The following is a 25,550-nucleotide window of genomic DNA, read 5'->3' as shown; positions in this document are numbered from 1 at the left end:
TTAGGTCAGTAGAATGAGATTATCTAGAGAAGTAAACAATTTCAAGTCCCAAAGTCACAGCATGTTATTAACAGGGTATCTTCTTGCAAAAGTGCTGAACTTAAAAACTTGTCCCCAGGCCTCCCTTGGTTTGTGGTAAGAATTTTCATTTCATAAAAGAGATAGCAAGCCCCAGTTATGATCATTATTATGTTTAATGTCAGAGAAGGAATTGGTGAAGATAAGGACTTGAATCCAATCTCTCTCCAGAAAAAAAAAATCACATTTTAAAAGAATATTTCAAAACAAGCAAAAATTACTTTTTTAAAGATGTAATGTGTTTAATGAAGTATCATTCGAACTTCATAATTAAAAAATTACGAAGTAGTGGGGGAGGGTATAGCTCAGACGTAGAGTGTGTGCTTAGCATGCACAAGGTCCTGGGTTCTATCCCCCGTATCTACACTAAAAAATTAAGTTAAATTAAAAATTAATGAAAATACATAAAGAAACCTAATTACGTCCCCTGCTCCAAACAAAAATAAAAACAACGAAAAACTTTTTTTAAATTACGGAGCAGTGCTCGGCCGTGGTTGTAATTTTCACCCATATCCTACCTTCCTAAAGTTCTTTCTCGGTTTAGACAAACCAGACAACAAAAGGGGCGGAGTTTCTCCTTGCTCTGTTTGAAGTGCAAAGAATAGGCTTTTGTTTCCTTCCCTCTTCACTAACAATGTGATCTGGGATTTGCAAGTCCCTTATTCTGTAAGTCACAGTCTCCTTCTGGTATCCAGGCTGGCTAGGAAGAAAGAAAGAGAGGCGAGGTGAGGAATGGAAGAGAAAGGAAGGGGTAGAAGTTGAACATTACCATGAGAAGGGAGAAAAAGCATGGTGGGAATGAGAACTAGAAGAAAGGGTGGTCATTATGCATTGAGAATGAGTTGCTGAACTGCAGATTTCAGATATGTTTCATCCACATGTATATCATGGCCCAACAGAAGAAAGGTTACAGTACAGTACTTGGTTAACTGCCAAATAAATGATTTGTAGATAATCATCGTTATAAAAGTTTGGAGGATTTGGTACAGAGGGCCATCATTTGGTCACATACACATATATGACCATAGATCAATGAAGAGATTCCTTTTAGCAATCTCTGTTAGAGGGTATAATTGTATAGGCTGCCTCTCTTGGCCTTCCTTTCTGGGAGATTTAGTTTTTGAAGAACTTAAAGGACTTCATGGTGAAAGGTTTTGAGCTATGAAATAAAAGGAAAGATTATATAAAAAGTATACGATTAAAAACAATTTGAAGTTAAAATACTGTTTGAGAAAATTCAGTCTCTACACAAAAATTCACTTCATCCTTCAATTTCTCCTTCCCTTTAAAATGTATTCACATAAAGCCTGCTTTACCAGCCAGGAATATAGCCCAAGAAATTTACCACTAAATGGGGACACACATATGTGTTTCAGTTCTTAGGAAAACTGTGCCTTCCTAACTCTCTTTCTCCCTGGATTTCTTGGTTCTCTGCATTGAAGGGTACGTGGTATTTCTCCCTTTGCTGAATTTTCTTGCTTTTGCAGTTTCTTCTAACTGAATGTTATGCACCATCCCCACACTGCTGCTCTTCTAGGCTCTATACGTCTACACAGCATCAAGCGACCTTTAGCTGTCACTAGTTAAGTAGATCAACACATTTACCCAACCACATAACTTAGACCCTTTGGGGGTTTTCCAGTCTATTTTAATCTATTTAAACCTGACACTGGCAGATTTCCATTTCCTTTGTTCCTTGTGTAGACTTGGTGTATGCCTGTTGGTCTTTAAAAGGGACAGAGAGAAGGCAGCTGTCGAAAAATGAGGAGATTGGCAGTTTCAACCACACAATTTGGTCTAATAGCTTTGATATGCTAAACTTGCTAGCTCCTCCAAGTGTACCTTTCTGATTTTGCATCACAACACCACACTGAATCCCCTAAGGAAACCAGGGTAGTTTTTTTAAATTAAAAAGAAAAAGAAAAGAAAGAAAAGCAAACCAGTGAAACCGCCTTTTAAAATTATCTCCACAGAAACATTCTGCCAACTGCAGGCCTTCACAAATCCTCGTACACTAGAGACCTTTAAAAAAGGAGAAGCCGAGAATACTGATCGTGTTCTAAAGAGCGAAAACAGGTGATGTCATAACGCGCAGTCCTCTGTGGTCCCAGCCAAGGCCGGGTGGGGAGCTGGGGCGCCAGTGAGCACGGAGCTCCGCGCCAATGGGCAAAGCAACTTATCTCCGGGGTCGGAGCACACCGGTGAGGACCGGGCACCAATCAGGTTCTCGCTTGGCGCCTGCCTTTGTTCTCACTGGGGAGCAGGTTTCGGGGCGGCTCGCGTCGGGAACCTGCATTCGACCTGCATGCGCGTTGCTAGCCAACCCCTCGGGAGACCTTGCTTCCCCATTCGCCTGTCCGCCACCCCCACCCCCACCCCCCTGCCAGCCAGAGTTTTCTCCAATTACATCTGTCTTCTCTCTCCAGAGCGTGAAAGCCAAAATCCTGAATCCATTTTTAGCTTTGGAAGAGGCAGGTCTAGCCCAACAGTTTTAAATGGCAGTTTGTTCTCTGAACTTTCCTTCCCAAGCAGAGCTCTGTGCTCTGCATTTACCTAACCAGCTGCCTCAGAAGGAGTTTTGGGTGGAAGACAAACCTCTTTGGTCTTTTCGTGCTGTACAATAAAGGAATTTTGGTTGCTGAGAGACTGCGAGAAGGGGCTTTAGATGGAGAAGGAAACTGCTAACTCGCAGATTTTGCGTCCTTTTTTCCGCCTTCGAACTCGATTAATGGTGTATACATACTTAATTCTCTATCCTCCACCCCCTGCCGAAGCCTCAGGTAACTGGTCTTTTGCAACACAAGGCTCACGGTAAATGATGCATAAAGTTCTTTGAGATCCTTGGATGCAAAGTGGTACGTGACTGCAGTCTTCTTTACAGCTAAGCTAAGATTTTGGCTAAGAGAAAGCCTAACCACTGCCCTGATGGTATGAACGTTTTAGCCCCCCTACCCCTACCCTCTTTCTCAAGGAATCAGGAAATATTTAGCTCAGTCTTAGATGCACAAGCTAGCTCAAGCTCCCAGTTATTCATCTCATTCCCTCACCATTTCTGCAGGGGCCTCGGCTTGCCTTAGGGGAGGGACTGGCCTTCCTGGGGTTATTTGCATAAGACACACCCTCTCCCTCCTATTGGCGGAGCAGCACAAACTATATTCCCTCCCACCCCACTACCTAACTAACCCGCCATCTCCCTTCAGTTCGGAGCCTCGGAGACAAACTTAACTTGCCCAGAGATTCAAGGCGTCCTCGGCCTCTGTGATTGGCCGGCGCCACTCCCAGCTGGGCTGTAGCTGCTCATTGGCTGTGGGCTAGCGCCCCGGGGGTGTGGCCGGAGTTGTCCGATTGGCGGGAGGGGGCGGTACCCGAGCGTGGAGGAGGTGAAAGTGGTGGGGAGGCGGGGGCGGGGCCGCACTGAGGCGCTGCGGCGGCGGCGGCGGCGGCGGCGGCGGCGGCGGCGGCAGCAGCGGTGGCGGCTGCAAGTCCTAGCCTGGCGGGGGCGGGGGTCTGGAGGATGGGGGCGGGTGGAACAACGGGCCGGTGAGGAGCAGCCGCCGCCGTCTCCGCCGTCGCTTCGGCAGCCGCCGCGATTGTCCGGCAGCCTCTCGCTCTCGGGCCGTCGTCTCCCATCCCGACATCCTGCCCGGAGGAGGCTGAGGCTGAAGAGCTGCCGGCGGCGGGGGGACAGTCCGACCCCGCAGCGGCGCGGGCGACCGCAGTGACAGCCCAGCCCCGGCCCGCCGCTCGCCCTCGCCCTCGGTGCCCGCAGCCACGATGAACCGGGGCGGCAGCAGCCCGTCGGCCGCCGCCAACTACCTGCTCTGTACCAACTGCCGGAAAGTGCTGCGGAAGGTACGGGCTCGGCCTGGGGTCCGGCCCGAGAGGGGCGCTTCCTGCCGGCCGCGGCTCGGGCAGCTCGGCTCCAGGGCGCACTCTTGGAGCAGGACTCAAGGGGATCCCGGGGCACCTTCCCTACGCCGAGACCCAAAAAGAGGGCATGGGTTGAGAGTGGAGGGTTTAGCCTGCTGCGGCTTTTATCTCCTCCGGGACAGATGCTAGTCCCTAAGGGTTGGGGGTTGGGGGGGTGGGGGTGGGCAAGGGGGATCCTGTGGTCTGATTTTCGGTCCACCTCCCCACCTTCCCACCCCTCGGCCTGCTTCTTGGGCGGAGAGAGGGACGGACCTGTTCGATCCTCCTCCCGGTGCTCTTGGTGGAGGCCCGTGTGAAATCATAATTGCCTGGTCTGTACCCGAGGAACCTGGCTCGCTTCTTGCTGTGCCTAACCCTTCTGGGTGTTGTTTCTGTTTATTCGGTTGCTTCTGCCTTCCTTGCGTGCTCTCCCCTAACAACCCCCTTTACATTCTTTTGATGGTCGTCTTGTGGCTACAGTTCGATCCTGAAAGGAACTGCTAAAGCAGCTTGAACTTCATGCCCATGGGAAATGCTGTTCGACCTTACAGTTCCTCAAGCTGGGGTTGGGGGAGGAGGAGACTGCAGTGGATGTGAGTTATCCCTTTTTAGCACTTACCCCTGGTCCCCCCGCTCCCCAGCCGCCGCACCCCGGTATTGCTCCAGAAGAATCAGACGCACAATCAGCTTATTGCTTCCCAGAGCGACTGATAGAAAGTTTACTCCAGTATTGTTTAGCTTACTTGGCCTCATCGCTCCGTTAAGGGGGAGGGGGCGGGCGCGTTGAAAAGATGTCACTTTAGACCAAGAAAAGCTTTTAATCAGACTTTAACAGCCGCCACTGGGTAATATTATAATCAGTTTATTCTTCTCCAGACTCTATTTTTACATTTCATTAAGTGGAAACAGTAGTGAAGGTGCTTCAGTTTGTCCAGTACAAATGAATTAAAATTGCTGAGCTGTGCAAATGATCGGGGCTGAAAGACTCAGATGAATACGGCACCCTTTTAAGTCAGTTTCTCAAAATACAGTTCAATTAGGATTGTTCTTTATATATTAAAAAAAGAAAGAAAGAAAGCATGTAAGTAAGCAAGCTCAAATATTTGCTCTCTTTGTCCAAAAACTGTTTTTCTTCCTCTGTGGGTCAGGCCAAGTGCCAATCAAAGTTGTTTTTCAAGCCTCTTTTCCCTGCAGTAGGGCTGCTGCTCCCCCTCCTCCCCAATTTTATTTGAGAGCATGAAGAAAGCAAAGGGATTGCAGACTTGAAGTTAATCAAACAGTTAAATATGCCTTAAATTGTGTTTATCGGGTATGTTTTTCTTGAAACAGATTTTTTATTAAATGTGCATGTTGAGTATGTGCAGTTATTTTTTTCCATAAACTCTGGGATCAAATTACAGTTGATACTTGCTCAGCTCATTGTAGGCCAGCTTGTGAGAAATGCAATGGATCAGAAGTGCAGAGCAGCTTAGTTGAATGTTAACTCTTTCACTTCAGGGCCATATGTCATCTGAATTTAGCTTTTTAAAAAAAAATGATGATGATGATTTTCTGACTTTCAAAGTGATGTTACATCTTTGTCATGAAAAAAAAGTGTCATTTGAGACATGTTTGATTAAACTCAAGCCTGGTTTAAAAAAAAAGGTAATTTTTTTTCACTGATAAGGAAAAAAAGAGCTGTGTTGACTTTTTTTTTTTTTTTTAATGGTTCTGGCAATTTGGTAGATGAATAAAATGTTTAGTGGTGGCATTAGGCTTCAGATTTGTTTTTCTTTTGAGGGAACCATGGCCGTGGACCCATGACACTTTGCTAGCATTTGAGACATCTTTATCTCTTTCTCTTAGCTTTTAAGAAACTGTTTCTATTTATCTAGAAAGAACATCCTCATTTCTAGCCATTATTAAAAGAAAAGAAAGAGGTTGTGTATGGAAAATGGATATTCACCATTTTCATATTTTATAATTGCTATGCACACCTCTGCCAATATTCCAGTTTTTAGTTGCTCCAAGGCATTTAATATTGATTCAATTAGTAGCATGAAATAACTTTAGATGGAAATGGGATTGTTTGAGCCAGTTATGACATGACTTGGCAACATTTGCAGCTTTTTAAGAGCGCTTTAAGTACTCTTAAAAGATATCAAGTGTTTAGCATTTTAAATTCTTCATGGTTCTAAAAATAGCATGCAAGTGTTTTCTAATAAAGAGATGGTTTTCTTTTTGATAGAAAGTATATAACTCTAAGCAGATTTCATCTATAACTCTCAAAATGGGATTCTCTGGATTTATTTTGTGTTTTCAACTTAATAAAGTGTTCAGTAATAACCAAGTGAATCATAGTGTTTTGAATTTTAGTTCAGTGTAGTTGATGAAGGAAGAATGAAACTCATGCACATCCACTGTGAATTACTCTTTGCTGTTATAATTCTCATTTCTGAAGGGGGAAGAGTCACCTTTATTTATGTGGCACAAGGCCTTTTCCTCTAAGTGGCTTCATTCGTTGCCATGTGAAACTGAATTCACCTTCAAAGGAAATAATTTGGTTTAACCCCAAATCTGAAAATGGAATTGTATATTGTATAAGAATTACATATATTCTTAGAAATATCTTTATAATTTTGATTCAGTGTATTCCAAAATAAAGAGACTTACTAAAGTATTGAATATACCTAATTTGGTAACCTTAAGTCAGTGGAAAGAATGGAGAGGTAAACCATACAGGGAAAGAAATGAACAAACAGAACTATCCTCAAGTCTATAACTCCTACATATTCTAACTTGCTCTGTTATCAATGAAATAATTCAATAAAGTTTTTAATAAAAGAGGAACTGCTTCTATTTACTTTGGAAAAGTTAATGCGTTGTGAAGTGCAACATACTTTATTTGAAGAAATTCCACTGACAACTAGATACGTTTCAATGGGGAGTGCCAAACTTCATTAAGAAAGGTAGGTAACTGTCCATCCACTCATCTTCCAATAAATAGGAGGTGGCACATTACAATTTATTTTGAGTATTGAGCAGTTAGCGCTACTGAAGTGAATAAAACTCTGCACTTTAAGTTAGAGGACTTTACATTGAAAAATTCTTCATATGTTTAGGTAGTTCCAGGGATATTATCTTTGGTAGATATTGCACTTTTTCCACTTTGCTTATGTAATCACTTATTTTGACAAATTTTTGTTGGTTTTGCGAGTGAGGAGACTGGAAGAATAAAATGGGAAATGTTAGACTAAACCTTATGAACCTCATTTTTATAGTTAAAATTGTCAGTTGAAAGCAGTTTTGTATGTTTCAGCCAATAGGATGGAATTGCTTTGACTGTGGCTTAGCTGTATCCTGCCTTGGTTAATCAGGTTTCTTACACGCATATTTTTGATTGTCAAAAGTAGTTTTTTAGCTTAGTTTTATCGTAAAATACACTAAGCAGAGATCAAGCAGTGAATTTACAGCAGCAAGCCATTATGAAATGGTTTTCAAACTTTTCTTTTATGAGCCCTAAGATGCTTCAGGGTTCAGAAATGCTTGAGTTGGATTAAATTTTCAGTACATTTTACATTATTTTAAAGTGATAATTTAAGCATGCAACTACCCCCAAATCTTTTGTTACAAGATTATTCTTGTGCAGGCCTCGAATTAAAACTTGTTCTGCTGCCTTTGTACATATATTTGAACTTTTTTGTTAGTAAGACATTGATGAGAAAGATTGTCATTGATTATGAATGAAGCCATGAGCCTTTTAAACAGATTCCTTTCTGTACCTGTCTACTCATGTTCAATTTTCACTTGTGAGAAAACAAACTTATTAATCAGTAATTTTTAGTTTATAGCTAAACACTTATAAAAATCACTGTTTTGTGTATTTATGTGTTTCATAGTTCAGGTTCCATGTAAGATATCATTTATAAAAGGGATTCTCCTCCTTCCACACCCTCCCCACCACCAAATAAATTAACTGCTAAAATAAACTGCAAACATAGTGATACTAGAAGCCACAAGATGAGTTCATAGTGAGGTCTTTGATGGGTCTTTTCATTTTGGGCAAGTAAGTTAACTTCTTGAAGTCTAGTTTTCTCTGTAAAATGCAGGTTGCTGCACAGTTGGAGAGAGGTAATGTATGCTAAAGTAATCTGTAAACCATAAAGCGTGACTCCAAATATAAGCAAGCCAAGCCAATGTATTTTCCCTATTCCCAGAACAGGCTGTTTATGTGTTGTGGCAACATATTTCGATACATACTAATTTGGTTGGTCTTTACTTTTCTGTCCTGTGTAATTATTGCCTGTACATGAGAGGTAAACGTATTATGCTTCTCATTAGAATGATCAACATACTACTTTTTATTTGCATATTTATATTTGTATTCCACCCATCCCCCCACCCCACCCCCCCAAACAGTAATCCAGTGCTTTGCTTTTGGCATTTTAAATAATTAAATAAAATAAAATGACCTTTTCGGACAGTGCCGCAGATGAGGGAACGTGGTATTTGGTTTGGAAAGACTAAGAATTAAGGATGACTGTGCTTAGAAAAAGCTGGGGCAAATCTAGGGTAAAGCAAAGAATTTTTAATTATTTTAATTTAGGAGAAGAGCGATGGAAGTAAAAATCTCTAAATCTTTTTTCTCCCCATCTCTTCATCCTCTTTTTCCCTTTTGAAGGTCCAGGGTTATAACTTACGTTTGTGAAGACCTTCACCATTTTTACAGTGCTCTCACGTTATCAGTTGATTCTCACAAACTGAGAAAATTTGAGACATGGTCTCTGTCATACAACTAGTAAAAAGTCTATTTAATTCTTAATACGATCTCTGTAATAAACTAAAAAGCATATTCGAATTGCCCCTTGCAGTATTGAGGTTGTCAGGGAACACCCACCCACCTCTCAGCTTTGCCATCTGTGGATTGCCTGTGGGTACCTAAGACTATCCAGGTTCTGTTGGTTGGGGTTTGACTTTCAGCCACTCTGACATGTTATTGCAGATGAACTGGAGGGGAAGGAGAAGAGTTAGCTGACTATTTTTTTTATTGTCTCTTTAACAGTTGTTTGGTTAATTCTTTAATGAGGTAAAGTGGCAGTTCTCAGATATAATCTTCAGACCCTGAAGTATCCAAGACCGTTTCAGAAGGCTTGGGTGGTCAAAAACCACTCTCATAATCATGCAAGACATTACTGACTTTTCCACCATGCAAAACCACTGGTGGTAAAACCGTGTTGGCTCCTTAGTGTAAGTCCAAGGGAGTCACGTCAAACTGTAATCACTGTATTCTTCACCACCATATACTCATAATGGGAAAGAATGCTAGTTTCATTTAAGAATACCCTTTGAAGAAGCAGTAAAAATTTAAATTTTGTTAACTCCTGACCCTTGGGTTTCCATCTTTTCAGGTATGATGAAAGGAGACGCACACCGCGTGCTTCTGCAGCCCCGCAAGCTGGTTATCTCTGGGGGAAGAACTTGAACTTGTGCAGTTGTTTTCAGTTGCAGGCTGAATGAGCCACTTTTAAAATGAACCCCATTTTTACTTAAAAGAACACCTGTTAGACAAACTTCAGTTTTCCAGATTTGGGTGTTCAATAAAAATATTCTTAAGAATGAGTAATGTGACCCTGAAAAAAAATTTAAGGAAAAATACTGACAATACTCATTGTCAGTGATAAAATTCAAACTTTCAAGGAAAAATTCAAATTTTGGAAAATGTATATCTGTTGGCATTAGCCTGAAAGCTTCCCAATTCTTAACGGTTCTCCTTTTGAGATCGAGTGATTAATGAGTGTGATTTTTTTTTTTTTGATGCTGTATTACAAAATGGGTCAAGGTCTGCATGACTTAATGAACCAGTATCTTCCATGTGACCAATGCATAAAGACATTGCTACTCAGGCCCTTCTTGCCGTTTCAGCTCAGAACCAACCAATGAGCGCACAATGAACATAATCTTTGCCATCTAACCATTCTTTTTACCACTGCCAATGAGTTTTGTCAGTTGTTTCCCTTGAATTTTTAGGATCACTTGACTCATTTTTGAGAAACTGTTTATCAAAATCATAACGTTGGGTAAAAGTTCCATTCCAAGTACAAGACAGACAAATGAATTTTAACATAATGTAGAAAGTTAGGTTTACTGGTTGGGCATTAGATTCCACATTGTGACTAACCTTTAAGAAGCTCTACTTGTCGAGTTTCGGTGTGGTAGCAAAGCAAAATATTCACAATTATCTCTTTCCTCCTCCAACTGCATATGTGTGAGCCCAGATTTTCCTTGCGTACCTTCAGTCAGAACATATCCCAACAGAATGCACACAAAAGCAGATGTGAAATCCAACGGTCTTAGACATTGAAGAGATTTGCAAAAGCGTAAATGGCACTCTTCTCACTATTCTTTTGTTTTGAAAAATAAGGTTGTTTTCATAAAAAAAAATGTGAATTTATTATTTTAAGTGAATTAACAAACATTTCTATTTTCCTGTTTTAAAAAAATTCTACAGTAAATTCAACCGTAAATATTGACAGTTACACCCCACACATACATAGAAGCTCTTTGGAGTCCTCAATAATTTTTCAGAGTGTGACGGAGTTCCAAGTTCGAAACATTTGAGAACTGCTGAGCCAGAGTTTCTGACAGCAGTGTATGGTACATAGAAAAGTAATTCTCTGGCACGTCTATGGAGCGGGGAAGAACAGGCTAACACCACTGGCAGAAAATGTGGATGAGAACAACCCAGTCATCTCTGTTCTATGGGGGGATCACTTGCAGACACTGCCTAGCGCCTTTCCATGACATCCTAGAACCTTCTCTGCTACCACAGTATGGATGGTCTTCAGCTCAGGATGGTTTGACTTAAAATTTTTTTGACTCTATGATGGTGCTAAACCGATAGGTTTTCAGCAGAAACTGTATCTTTGAATTGTGACTTTTTTTTTATCTTCTTCCGGGCTAGTGATATGGTATAGATGCTCTCTTGTGATGCTGAGCAGTGGCAGCCAGCTGAGCTCCCAGTCAGTCATGTGATCATAGTAAATGACGCTGAATACGTACAACCTGTCTGGACCCTGATGGTTAAAGCACAGTAACCAATAAATTACACTTTATTATATAACAGGCTTTGTGTTAGCTGATTTTGCCCAACTGTAGACTAATGTAAGTGTTCTGAACACATTTAAGGTAGACTAGGTGTCTTAAATACATTTTTGACTTATGATATTTTCGACTTACGATGGGTTTATCTGGATGTAACCCCATCACAAGCGGAGTAAGATCTGTAGTAAGACTTAAGCTAGCTGGAGATGATCCTTCTTTAATTTTTGTGAGCTTTGCTTTACCTGGTAGAAACCAGGGATGGACAAAAAAAAAGCTCTTTGGCGCTAAAGGAATGCCCTTCTTAGTACTTTCTATGCAACGACTGAAGAATGGTCAGATCGAAAGATTATGTCCATTGTGCCCTAATTGGTTGGTTCTCGGCTGGAAGGGAAAGAGAGGCCCCGAGTAGCAAGATTAGCCTTTTTTTTTTTTTTTTTTTTTTTGGAAAGCCGAGAAGCGTGGGAGAAGCAACAGAAAGAAGGGACAAGAATCAGAAGAAAGAGAAGTATCAATGTAGATACTGATAACCAGATTGTTTCAGTAAAGGAAAAGAACACCACCACTGTAGACAGAAGATAGGACAGTCCTGAATGTGGAAGTCCCTAAATACTGTAGCCCTCAAAGTATAGGGCATTTCCCACTTTGTGTGTGTGTGTGTGTGTGTGTTGGTGGGGAGACGTGGCAGGGGTGGATTGCACTGCACAAAATCTATGGCTACCTGTGATTCAGTGTGACCTTGAAGGTGTGGGCATAAGGATCTACTTACTCTATCTATAGATTAGGTCTGGTGAGAACTGCAAATGACTACCAGCAGCAGAACCGTCCCTTAGACACCACTGTGGTGGGATTGAGGATGGGGGGAGGAACTGAAATTCTCAACACAGAGTAAATACGTTGCCAAGCCAAAACATTAAGTCATGTGTCCCACAACAGTTACCTTAAATCTGTAAGTGGATGCCATGTGAACTATATTTGAAAATATATATTTGAAAATATATATTCTATACCATGTAAACCTACAGTTAACATGTAGAATTTCTGTTTGTCGTTCAGAATTTTTCTTCAGAACTCTTCTGATATCTCCAAAAAGTCTTTCCTAATCTTCAGACTCTTTTTCTTTTTCTTTCTCCCTCTGTTCTCTGGACTGCCATGCTATTCAAGTATACAGCGTTTATTGATCTTTGCATGTTGAATTGTAACTGAAATGTACATCTACTTTTCCCCTACGAGGTTGCCTCTTACTTGGGATATGGTTAACGGAAAATTCATTTTTAGCAAATACTGGCAGTACATTTATACTGGATACAGTATAATGTAAGAAAGTGACAACTTTTCTCATTTTCCAAGATTTATCTCATATGTCTGTTCTTTATAGCCATAGTTTGTTCTCTTTATCAGTAAGGTTTATTGGAACACTTTGAGAAGTTTATAACAAAGATTATTTTTTCAGCTTTGTGACCATGGGAATGTTTCAATTAAATATCATACCCCTTTTTGGAGGGAGGTCTGGGAGGGAGCAAGAATGTAAGTTCCCTAAGAGGATCAGGACACTGGCCTTCGCAGTTGGTCCTTCTCCGAAATGTGAAATGGCCATTGCTTTGATAGGGACGCATGCTTCACCTCCTTGAATCTGCTAGTGTCCTGTACGGACAGGCTGTCTTAGAATAGTCTTTAAACCTCAAGATTTTCTGCAAGTCTACTCTTAAGGTTTGTTTCACCATAGAACTCTGGCCAAGCCTTGCCCCCTTCTACCTCCCCTGAGTCTTTTCCTTTGGACTATTCCCAAGCCATCCGGGATCTCCTTGGCCAGCAGGCACTCCTTTGGGAACTGGGAGCCAGAGAATTGTTCATAGGCCTAGAACACCTCGTCGCTGGCCTTTACTATTTAGATCCTCCCAGAAATCATTTATTCGTCTGTGGTCCAGGGTCCTGACTGCTCCCACAGGTTATTGAGTGGTGGATTGAAATACTTTGCATTTTGCTACCCAAAGCTAATAAGGAATGACAAGCATTTTACCTCTGTTTCATAAAGAACATACTGAACATACCATATGCATAAGTATGACCAAGTATAAAGATGGCTGACCAGGGCCATGTTGTGTCTTGTAGCAGAGCTTTCTTATAGTGTAAAAGATAGATCTGAGTCAGACTTATTTTCTCTACTAATCAGTAGCTATTTGTACTGGAAGATATGTTCACATTTCTCGATACAGATTTCATTTTTACATCCTCCTCTGTTGCAAAGATTTTGAACCAAGAAGTTGAAGAAATGAAATCTCTCTTTCCAGCTATAGATACCATGCTGAATTAGAAAGGTCAACTCTCCCTCACGGGTGACTAAAACTGGATTTTGTGGAAGATTATGGTGATTATCTGAGACTGCCGCTCTTAGTTTTGAAATGTATTTTGTATTATCAATGACAGTAGTAGCTTCTAGTGAAAACCGCCTATGTGCCATTGACTGCTAAGTATTTAAGCCCTGCATGTGTATTACATTTAATCGTCACAATAAATCTATAAAGAATTATTGCATTTTATGGATGAAGAAACTGGGGCTCAAAGAGCTTTGGTTGCTTGCTTAAGGTAATTGTACCAATAAGTAGCAGACTCAGGATTTGAATCTAGTCTACCTCCAAAGTCTGGCTCTCTGTTCAGGCATAGACACCGCATTCCCTTGTGCTCCACACGTTGTCTTTATGTACAAGACTCAAAAACTATAAAAATTAATGCAACTTAATAGGACCTGATTCCTTAAGAGATTAATAGAAGTGATTTCAAGTCCAGATATTTCCTACTACTTTATTTTTACTTGAAAAAAAATGCAAGTTTTTCTCTTTGTAAGATCAAATCAATGAGAATCAAGTGTAAGTTCTCACGGAACAGTTTTGACCTTTCTAGTTCACGCTTTCATCTGTGTAAATCTGTCGTTAATTATGTGACCATTTTTCTTAGTTCCAAGATAGATTTTTCCTAATTTCCCAGCAAACTTTGACCTCCTCCTTTTGCCAACCAGTCGTCCATGACTTCAGTGTCATTGATTCATTCAATATTGCTATAGTATCTGTGACAAAAGACACTGTCTAGAAACATTTTGAGTTTCAATATTGTGTCACTTGACTAGCACCTGTAAGAAACATTCTCACTTTTTGGTCAATTTTTTGCAGTAAAAAAAAAGAGTTAATTTATGAAGATAAGAAATAACATGAATGCTTGTTTCCACTATTCATTTTGGCTTCCTGTATTAAGGGGAAAATGATGATAAAAGAAAGCGAAGAGACCCTGGGATTTTATCCTTCCCTTGGCCTTCCCCTGCCAACCCCCTACACTACTGCGTCTACGAATAGTTTCTAGCCATGCAAAGGGTTCACGGTAGGCAGAGGGATTTGTGGTTCTGCTGTTTGTCAGCTGGAACTCTTGATAGTTTTCCATAGAAACACAGTAAGATACCTGGTTCCGGAGTACATTTAATATCACAGGTATATTCAATAGACATTTACTGATTACACTGGAAGCCTAACCACTAAAGTCTAACATTGTTTCCAGGGAAAAATACATTGTGAAATCAAAGTAACTGCTTCATTGGAGCGATCTCTCCTAACTTGTACGCTTAACACTAGGAAGGGTAATGACTTTGACAAAGAATATTTTTTTAGCATGTTCACTCTGAGGATGTGTTTGGTTATTGCTGTGAGGGAGTGTTCTAACTTCATTGCTTTACATGCTGCTGTCCAGTTTTCCCAACACCATTTGCTGAAGAGACTGTCTTTATTCCATTGTATATTCTTGCCTCCTTTGTCGAAGATTAATTAACCAAAAGTTTGTGGGTTTATTTCTGGGCTCTCTATTCTGTTCCATTGATCCTTATGTCTGTTTTTGTGCCAGTACCACACTGTTTTGATGACTGTAGCTCTGTAGTATTGTCTGAAGTCTGGGAGGGTTATTCCTCCAGCTTCATTCTTTTTCTTCAGTAATGCTTTGGCAATTCTGGGTCTTTTGTGATTCCATATAAATTTTAATATGATTTGTTCTAGTTCTGTGAAAAATGTCCTGGGTAATTTGATCGGGATCACATTAAATCTGTAGGATTGCTTCGGGTAGTGTGGCCATTTTAACAATATTAATTGTTTCAGTCCAAGAACATGGGATATCTTTTAAGTCATCTTTAATTTCCTTTTCAATGTTTTGTAGTTCTCATAAGTTCCAATACTAGGACTTCCAATACTGTATTGAATAGAAGTGGTGAGAGTGGGCATCCTTGTCTTGTTCCAGATTTTAGGGGGAAGACTTTCTGCTTCTCACCGTTGACTACTATGCTGGCTGTAGGTTTGTCATAAATAGCTTTTTTTATGTTGAGGTATGTTCCCTCTATAACCACTTTGGTAAGAATTTTTTGTCATAAATGGGTTTTGAATTTTATCAAATGCATTTTCTGCATCTGTTGAGATGATGATGTGGTTTTTGTCCTTCCTCTTGTTGGTGTGGTGTCTCACTTTGATTTGTGTTGTGTAGAACAATCCTTGTGTCCTTATATGGGATGAATCTAACTTGATCATAGTGTATGATCTTTTTTATGTGTTGTTGGATTCTATTTGCTAATATTTTGTTGAGGATTTTTGCATCTATGTTCATCAACAATGTTGGCCTATGGCTTTCCTTTTTGGTAGTGTCTTTGTCTGGCTTTGATATCAGGGTGATGGTGGCTTCATGGAATGAGTGTGGGAGTGTTCCCTCCTCTTCAATCTTTTGGAGGAGTTTGAGAAGGATTGGTATGAGCTCTTCTTCGCACGTTTGATAGAACTCCCCAGTGAAGCCACCTGGTCCTGGACTTTAGTTTGCAGAGTGGTTTTTTATTGCTAATTCTGTTTCACTTCTAGTGATTGGTCTGTTCAAATGATCTATTTCTTCTTGATTCAGTTTTGGTGGACTATATGTTTCTAGAAACTTATCCATTTCTTCTAAGTTGTCCAGTTTATTGCCATATAGTTGTTCATTTGTAACTTTTAATAGAGTATGATCTATCTACTTAATGATTTTGTAAGATATCAAATATTTTATATTATTTAACTATTAAAATAACTACAAAGTCTAGGTTCTACTATTCTTTAAACAAAGTACATAGATCATTGAGCACCCAAGATGAGCATGAACTTACAAGTATTCTTTTGATTATGCAAGAGGCCTTTTTAGTATTTAGTGCCCTTAAAAATGAGGGGAAATACTTGTTTTGGTACATAGGAATGTAGAAACAATTCTCTCTTTTTTGGTAAAAACATATGCATCGCCATTTTATGCTCATTCTGTGTCTTAATGTTATTACCCTTTAATGGCCTTCACATTCTTAAGTAGGCAAGAAATGTGGAGACTAAACATTTATAAACCACTCGCATACTGTATGAATATCTTTCATTCATTTATTCATTCGACAAACATTAAGTGTTAGGCACAGAAAGAACACAGAGTGAGGATATCAGGGTCCTTGCCTAAGCAGTGTGATGAGTAACAACACATGTCTGGATCTCACAAAGAGATCTTCAGAATTATGCCCCTCCCTTGACAGGTAATACAGAACAGAGTTTGGTTTGGCAAACTTTTTCTACAAAGAGATAGATAGTAAATATTTCAGGCTTGCTGGCCAAAAGTAAGGCCTAAGTCATTGTCTCTGTCACAACTGCCCAGTTCTGCCTCTGTATTGTGAAACCAGCCATAGACAAATTATTAAAGAATGGATGTGGCTTTATTAAAAAAAAAACAACTTTACTTGGGGGTCCTGAAATTTTAGTTTAATATAGTTTTTCAAGTCTCATAAACATTTGTTTGATTTTTAAAAAGTCATTTAAAAGTATAAAACCTATTCTTAGCTCCCAGACAGTACAAAAAGAGGTGGCAGGCCGGGTATAGCCAGCAGCTGGGAGTTTGCTGACCTCTTGGTATAGAAGCAGTGCAAGGAATTTTGCATCAGGTGTCTCGATTAGATCAACTTTCTGAACTGTACTTTGCTTATTATTAAAATATCAATAGTAAAAGGACTTCAATTTTTTCTATGTAGTTCTAACTGTACTTTCACTGGTGTACAAAACTAATCAAAAACCAACTAAGTCATAAATACTACCATTAGAAAACCATCTGATTGGAGTGACCTGCCCATTTAGAATCCTGGATAGGTAGCATATGATTTGGATGCGTCCAAACTAAAACTTTAAAAATCTTCAGACACTGAATATACTTGAAAGGACATTTGTCAGGTCGCTTAGCATCTGCAAGCAAAATGTTTTTTTACCTCTTTGGAAATTGTCACACCCTATCTGAGTTCAATGGAAGTGCCATTATGTATTACAGAGACTTAACATTTTGATTAAAGTTACATTTTGAGAGTTTTCCAAAATTTAATATGAACGGTTTAGATTGATGAGTCATAGCACAAAACTGATCATTTGAGAATCTGAATGTTTTTGTGCTGGTCAGAGTCCCTGTGGTAGGGTTTTAGAGCCCTGTTACTCGTATCGTCTATGAGGTCCTGTGAAGTTCCGTAGATGTTCCTTGTGACTACAGACTGGCAGTGCCACAGGCATTGTAGTTTTTCTATATTAAATCATTTAAAAGTATTGAGTTCACTGTCTGATTCCATTAAAGTCCTAATTCCCTAACTACCTCCCTCAACCAACATTAACATAGTGGCACTCAAAAGATGTGTCATAAACTTGAAATGAACACGTACTCCAGAGCTGACCATTTGAATGCAGAGATACATGAATGTTGGTATTGGAGAGTGTGTGTGAGGAGAGGAGAATGCAGTGGATATAAACCCCTCCTCTGATGAGTGGAAGTGATGGCTGTCAGTAATTTAAGCCTGGAAGATCATTAGCTATTCAAAATACTTTTTATGGGGATGAGCTTTAAAATTTTCACCCTGAACATTTAATCAGTGAATACAATATGGCACCATTTGTCCAGTTTGCACACTTATCAAAGCATCAGTATGTGGTATTTTCCGTGGTGGAAATCTAATGATACCCAGAGCAATAATAGCACAGCCAATGTGACATGCCAGGTTCAAACCCTAATCAGTCAATCAGAATTTTCGTTGAAATGAATATTCGTTAATGATGCATTTTATGATGTGTCCTTTAAACTAGATCTGGTGAGGAGTTCTGTTGACCAACTCTTGTTATGATTGCATATTGCTGTAATTGTGTATGGGAGAATTCAATGTACATACCCCATGTATGGATATGAGATTTCTTGTTCTCCTTTATGAAGTAATCATGGATCTTTGGTTTAAAAAGACATTTCTATGAGGTATAAGATTTCTATGATGTATAAGCAGGCAGTAATGGAAAATATTTTTACTTTTAATTGAGGTTAAACTTTTAAAGGTAAGTACCTGATATCTGTGTGTCTTCTCTTGCTTCCTTTATTCATGAGTTTTATTAAGCAATTGCAGAGAACATGTTTGTCACAATGGTAAATGGAAAGACTTGATAATTAACAAGCACTTTGATGATAACATCATTTAACTTCAGATATTTATAGAAACAATTAAAAAAAGGCTGAGTGTGAAAGTAACTCAGGGTTGTGCCATCAGGGTGCTGCAGGGTGTTGCATCTCTTAGAGTGCCAGCAAAATCTGAACCTGTTGTGGCAGTGTGCATTTAGTAATTGTAGCTTTTAACAAACCACTGTGTCACCTTTCATGAAAGGTACTCTGATGCCATAAAAATGGAGTAATTTGTCTCTAGAACTCCTAACTTGTCCATCACTTTCTCCATGACAGGTATGCGTTTCATGATCATAAAAAAAAAAAAGAAGATTGCATAGTTATTGTGAAAAGGCCATTTCCTTTTATTCTATCTTTATAGTCATTTTAATGCATTTTAGTGTTTATGGAGAATTAACTCTTTGACAGAGCTTATAGCACTTGAAAACTAAGACATAATGTGCCGTCTTGTAGATCAATCAATCCAAGATCAAGGATTTCGAAAATGAAGACGTGAGTCAGTGGAAAAGCTAGATTGCGCTCTTAGAAACTCGATACACGTACCTTTTCCAGAACATACATAATTGGCAAAATGGTTTACAGTTATTTCTAAGAAAAATTTACATTTGAGTCCTAAGTTCTCCTGCACAATTTAATAGTAGATACTTGTTTTTCAAGGATTCCCAGGGGACACAAACCCTTTATTGCTGATCAGGGGTTACTTTTCCTGAATATCTCTGTGACTTATAACAGTCATCCAACCACTAGACAGCAATTTTTAGGAGCTAACTTAGTCTTGATTGAATTAATGGCCTTTCCATATTGTTATGACTGACTGTTTCCCCTGAGGGACTGAAGCTATTGTCTTATTTAAAATGGCTCATTTGGAGAAAGACTGAAGTCATGTGTTAACAAGGAGTCACAGTTCCCTGGTCTGAGAAGGTAGTTTAGGGTCCATGACAGTTGTTCCTGATGTGGGGTCCTGGAATCAGCAGCGTGAACATCACCTGGGAATTTGCTAGAAATGCAGATTCTTGGATCCCATCCCAGACCTGCTGAATCAGAAGTTCTGGAGGTGAGAACCATCCATCTGTATTTGAATAAGCCCTCCAGGTGATCCTGAGACACTCTAAGGACTGGAAATGACTAGTCTAGGATTATTAACTAAATATGTCTACAAATCAAAATTATACATCCATTTTGTTTTCAGTATGCATTATCAGTTGTTTGAGAAATAGGGGAAAAAGAAGAAATTGCTTCAAAGTAAATCAATACTAAGTCTTTACTCTTTGTAGATAATAATGGCAAGTACCAGCTCTAGAATCAGGAAGGTATCTTTTATTCGTTTTAAAAATATGGTTATGGATTTGGGACTTTCAGGTACAACATGCTCTCCCCTTGAGAAAAATATGTCACCTTATTGTTGCTAGATTCTGAACTTTAGCTTAAGGGAAAAAAAGAGTTGGGTGTTGAAAACTTGTCTATGACAGAAATCAAGTGAAAAATAGCTCTTGGAATTGCTTGTTTACATGAAAATAAGTGTTTCCGTGCTAATGTTGGTAGACGCTGAGGGGTTTTACCAGCTTAGATTATTTTTATTTCAAGGAAGATTGATGTTCTAATTTTTCATGGAAAATAAAATTATCTTGGACTTTTTTTCTTTAAATAAAAGGAGAAATGAATATATTTGTCCTAAAGACAGATTTAGAAGTTCTACATTGCTTTTTTAAAAACTTAAGTCTCTTAGACAAGGTTAAATATGTATGTAAATTATCTGTTTTTTACGTGTAAACTGGTAGCTTACTCTTCAATTACAAATGGGTTGTCAGGAAACCTGAAAATTAAAACAAAACAAACTTAAGGAATGTATATGACACATGGGCCCTAGACAAATCAAAAGGCTAAAAGATTGCTCCTGGAAGAGGAAAGATTGTTCCAGTTAACTGCAGTTCTATGTAGGATAGTGGATGTAAGTAATTTTGTTATTTGATTGCATCTAATTTTAAGGTAATGGGAGTTTTCCTCACATCGTCTCTAGCTTAGCACTAAAATTTAACCTGTGTTGATCTTTCTTGGGGGGGAAATAATGGCCTGCATGGAGTTGCCCCCACCCTAAGTTTCCCTTCTGTGCCAGCTTCCCCAGAGGCGTTTTAGGTACCCAATTCTAAACCACAGAGAGTGATGCTTTCCTATTGACCACTTTTTTTATCCTCCTTCTGTGAGGAAAGAACTAATATAGTACCTTAAATAGAACTGTCTCCATGGCAATGGGCAGTCAGCTTTTGACTTCGGGACTCGTAAAAAAGGAAATTTAAAAAGGCATTTTCATGGTCTAAAATAGCAGTACAGCAAAAGTGAGGTATGAGAATACTTCCTGTCAGTTATTGCATGACTGATTAAGCTAGCATAACACACCTTTTTTTTTTACATAGCACTTTTTGTCTGAGTATTTCAAAATGCTACTGGGCAATCCCTTAATTGATGAGTGATAATTATTATCTTCAGATCAATAGAAAATGTGAGAAGCCAGATATCAGATTAGAATTGGGGCCTTGAGGAAAAAAAGGCATGGCTGTAATTTTATTCTCATAAAGAATAAAAATACTGTCTAAATTATGGGTCATTCTTGATTATATTTAAACAGAATTATCTCTGGAACCCTGGAAGCAATGACAAAGTTAAAAATAAAAGCTGAACCATTTATGCCATTTTTTCTAACTGGTTCCTTCAATTTGGGGTCTGTGGATTACATCCGTTGTTGAAAGACTCCGCTGGCAACCTGCTCCCTGTTGCCTCTTACATCCACACCCACTTAAGAGGCAAAGCCCTTTAGTTCTCAGGCGGGGCCACCTGGCCTTCAGTAGATGTCTGTGAGCGTGCTGTGTATTACATACAGGCTGAAGAGTAAGACCACATTATCCTCTGTAATCTTCTTTTGTCCTTTACTTTTCTATCCTCATTTCCTCCTTGACTAAGCCTTATCTTAGTATGGGGGTAATTTCCAGCTGAATCATCTCTCAGCTTTAAAGTGTCATCAGTAAATACTTAACACCCTGATGGCACTGTTAACGAGAGAATTGGTGAAACAAATTATGTGACTTAAATACAATAGGGGGCTGGACAGCTCTTAGGATACAGATCTACATGTTAAAGTGAACTGATGTCCATAATGGGTTATTGGGTGGAAACAAGATCTTTCCTTTAAGGCTGTTAAATTTCTCATTTTTTTTTTTAAAGTAAAAAAGAAAATACAGAAGGATGGACTCTAAAATCAGCAGTCTTCATAACTGAGTGGTGAGGTTACTGGAAATCATTTTTATCATCTGTTTCGCTTCCCTGCCTTTTGTTTGTTTTAACAATAAATGTGTATTTTAGAAAAGTGTGAATAGCTCTTACCATTTTGAAATAATAGAGTAGAACAAATTAAGTGAAGGATAGTGCAGAGGGCAGATTCAAATGAGATGGTAGATTAAAGAGGCACTGAGATAAAAACAAAAGAGCATGGGTTTAATAGATATCCACAGAAGCTCTGGGTAAATTGCCAAGGGAATGATAATGTGTGTGTAGGCGGCTGATGAGGACTCAGATGTGTAGACGTGTATACACGGTCTGGAAATGAACAAAGGTACTGTAGCTGGTTCCACAGTATATTCTTTTATGTTTTCATATCAATCATTCCACGATTTCCCTTTAGGAACCTTAAGTACTTACTAATATTTAATCAGAAAATTAGTTTTTTCTCTTTAATTTTGAATTCAAAAGATAGCTATAATTGTATTCTGCCTTTATACTGTATGGTAGGTGAGACTTACTGTATAATTTTCAGGAATTTATCAAATATATAATTTGAACATTATATATTAATCTAGAGGGGTTTTCAATTACGACTGGAAGATAGGAAAAGATGATTTTTTTAAATTTAATTTTATAATTAATTAACATTTATATTCTAGGATTTTTAAAGAATACAAAAGTATACCAAATATGGCCTAGATTTTAGGGAGCTTTCCGTGTGGTTGGAGAGGAAGATATTTTCTAAATTATTATGAAGGGAGGTAAACATGGGAAACATACACCCTTTTGGCTTTTTATAGATATTCATAGATTATTATTTATCTTCAACAATTATGAAGTCATGAGCAAAATTTCAATCATCCAAATATGCTACTGCATTGAAAAGATGGTCAGTCAAGTATTAAATACTAAATACTTGTTCTTATTTTTAAGGCAGAGTGATGTGATCTTGAAGACTTTCTGCATTTTAATGATTTTTATTTGAAATTTTAATTCTTGAAAATGATCATCTACTCATTATAGAGTATCTATAACCAATTATTTTGTAAATGAGTGTTTCTCACTTAAGTGGCTTTATTTTCTGATTTTATTTTCCATTTTTAATTATCTAGGTCATTTGTTGAGCAGAATATTGAATTCAGGGATAACTGTGAACCAGTAGTTTTCTAAATCTAGTCCGTTGTCTAAATCTTTAATTTGTTAGATAATGTTTAAACTCTTTAGTTACATTGAACTGTATGAACTCAATGTTGCATAATTCTAATAATAGCAGATACTTATATAGTAGATAGTATGACACTGCTTTGAGAGCTTGACAGGTATTAACTCATATGATATTTTTACTACCTGTTTCCATAGCTTCCTATTCACTCCATTAGTGAGGAAGGGATTCCTAGCTTTGGGTCATAGGGATCACCAAAGAAACAACATTCAACACTGGATGGGTGAGATCAACAGTTTATTAGTTACAGATACTCACAGTCCAGGGAACGAAAACACCGCATACCATGCAGGGCTGTATGGAGGTTGCACTTAAGAGTGAAAAATCAGGGGCCACGGGAGGGAGGTTTTGTAGGATCAAGAGGGTGAGGTACCCCCTGGTTCCTGTGGGAATCTGTGATTGTCTTGCTGGAATAATCCCATGGGCTGGTAGGGAACTGAGACCAGGGATAAACAGGAATTGCACCAGGTCCATTTGATAAGCAGGGTTATTTGGCCAAGGAACCTTATCTGCGTGAGCAGAGTGGGGAGGGGAACTTGTAGTCGGACCATTGAGGTCCTCCTGATTTTATCAAATGTCAAGGGAGCACATAAATGTTGAGCCTTAATTTTAGGCTTTACACTATACTACCCTATGAGGTGGGTACAAGTATTATCCCCATTCCATAGATGAGGGACACAAGCTAACTTGCTTAAAACCTTGATGACCACACCTCCAGCTATTTTCCTATGTGTTTACTTTTCTTCAACCTAGATAGAAATTCTCAATCTCCAGAAATAAAAGGAAGGCATGTAGAAATTCAATGTTTTACCCCCATTTCTATTTCATAAATAGAAATGAACTATTTTTGTGTTTGTTTGTTTGTTTTTTACTAAGTTGTCAGAAGTTTTCATCTACGTGCCCTGATGGTTTTATTTGATTTCCTTTTTATAAGTCTGTAAATTCTGATATGGGTAAATACATTTGCATTTCTTGATTGACAGTTGCTAGACATAGTCTTTATCAAGAAAGGTGATAGATTTGGTTTTCCTCCTCTAAGAGCCTTTAAAAGCAGAAGAAATAGGAAGATAATTTGGATTTCATTCTTTCTAGCATGGGAAGGAATGGTCTACTGGTCTTCATTTCCAAAGGCTAGTGTTTCTGTAAGTAACTTAGCTATCTTTCCTATAAATACAAAAAATAACTTTCGACTGATAGAAATTTTGGTGCCTTACTTGATTACCACTTTGGAATTTGCAAACATCATTTGTCATTATTGTTTTAGAAACGTAGACACCAGGAAGTAATTGACGATTAGCTGAGATATATATCCTGTATCTGTATCCTTTATCTCTAACGATATCAGACGTCTCATTTTTCTTGATAAAATTTGTTATCTTTTCTTATAAATTTGGTTTTCAAATAATGCAAATCAAATTGTAAACTGCCTCAATTAACTCTGATTTTGTTTTTCCCTTTCTTTAGTGTGGCCATCTCTTTGATGTAAGGAAGTTAAGTATTTATTTATAGAGTATTATTTATAATGAACTGTATGGCAATCGAAAGTAGAGTTTCTACATATGAGGTTTTTCTCATTCCTTTCACCTTGCCCGTGAAGGTCATCAAATTAACTTTCTTTAAAATGAAAACAATTTCACGTCAATTTATGAAATAGTCTTGAGTCGTCTGGTACATAGGGATAATCAATTTCTTTAGTCTTCCTGTCTTAATGGGAGCTCTGCTTCCGTGATGTAGCAGCAGAATGCAACATGCTCTTAGTGCTCCTGTAACACTTGTGCAGGTTTGTTCCAACTGACGTATTAGGGAATAATTTGAGCATGGTGGTGAATTTTGCATTTAATTATGCACAATTTCATCCAAGAGAAATGCTAGGTGAATTCAGAAAACTGACCTGAGCTGCCTAGGAGTATGCTAAACACACGTGTCGCTCAAACTCTCCCTCATTTCACCAGTGTTTTGAGCTCTGTCTATCCACATCTGGGGTGACAACTTTCCATCCAATCCCAGCTCACCCTCCTTCCACTGCTTCATGACTCACAGGCTGCAGGCCCTCCCACGCCCACTTCCACAAGCAACCATCGGGTCTTTTTCAAGGTCCTGTGCCATATTTATTGTAGTACTTTATGTATTTTTTAATAATTTAACATGTGGAAAATTTTGGTACCATTTTTATTAGGTTCCTTTTTTAAAATATAAAACTGGTACATTTTTTTTTTTCCAGTATTGTGCCCTTAGTTTCATTGTCCCCTTAAGCCCGTGGTTTTATTGCCTGACTTTGCACAAAGCAGTGAATTTTTAGGGGCACATATGTTGTGTTATAGCAGAATGACTGTAATTGAAAAGGTTATTCTGTTTTGTTTTGTTTTTTCCAAATTAGCCTTGGCCTTTAGTTAATTCATTGTAATGGTGTGATTAATTATAAATGTTATAAATCATCTATAGAAATTCAATAGATTTTAAAATAACATCATTAAGAGATCCCAGCTGTCTTTGA

At 38.7% G+C, this 25,550-nt stretch overlaps 1 protein-coding gene across 2 annotated transcripts in view; it reads left to right on the top strand.

Annotated features, from left to right (window-relative positions):
• The first annotated feature begins 3,513 nt into the window (after window positions 1–3,513).
• SESN3 (sestrin 3) overlaps window positions 3,514–25,550 on the top strand; it is a 70,293-nt gene continuing 48,256 nt past the window's right edge. The window contains exon 1 of one of the 2 annotated variants that reach the window (XM_074372903.1): window positions 3,514–3,930. In XM_074372903.1, coding sequence (XP_074229004.1) covers window positions 3,853–3,930 — 78 coding nt within the window. In that variant the 5' untranslated portion in view covers window positions 3,514–3,852. The remainder of the gene's footprint in view (window positions 3,931–25,550) is intronic. The other variant, XM_074372904.1, reaches the window with a different exon arrangement.

This window comes from Camelus bactrianus, chromosome 10 (genome assembly GCF_048773025.1).
Source record: "Camelus bactrianus isolate YW-2024 breed Bactrian camel chromosome 10, ASM4877302v1, whole genome shotgun sequence".
In the NCBI taxonomy this organism is placed as follows: Eukaryota; Metazoa; Chordata; class Mammalia; order Artiodactyla; family Camelidae; genus Camelus; species Camelus bactrianus.
This window is presented reverse-complemented; position numbering and strand designations above follow the sequence as displayed.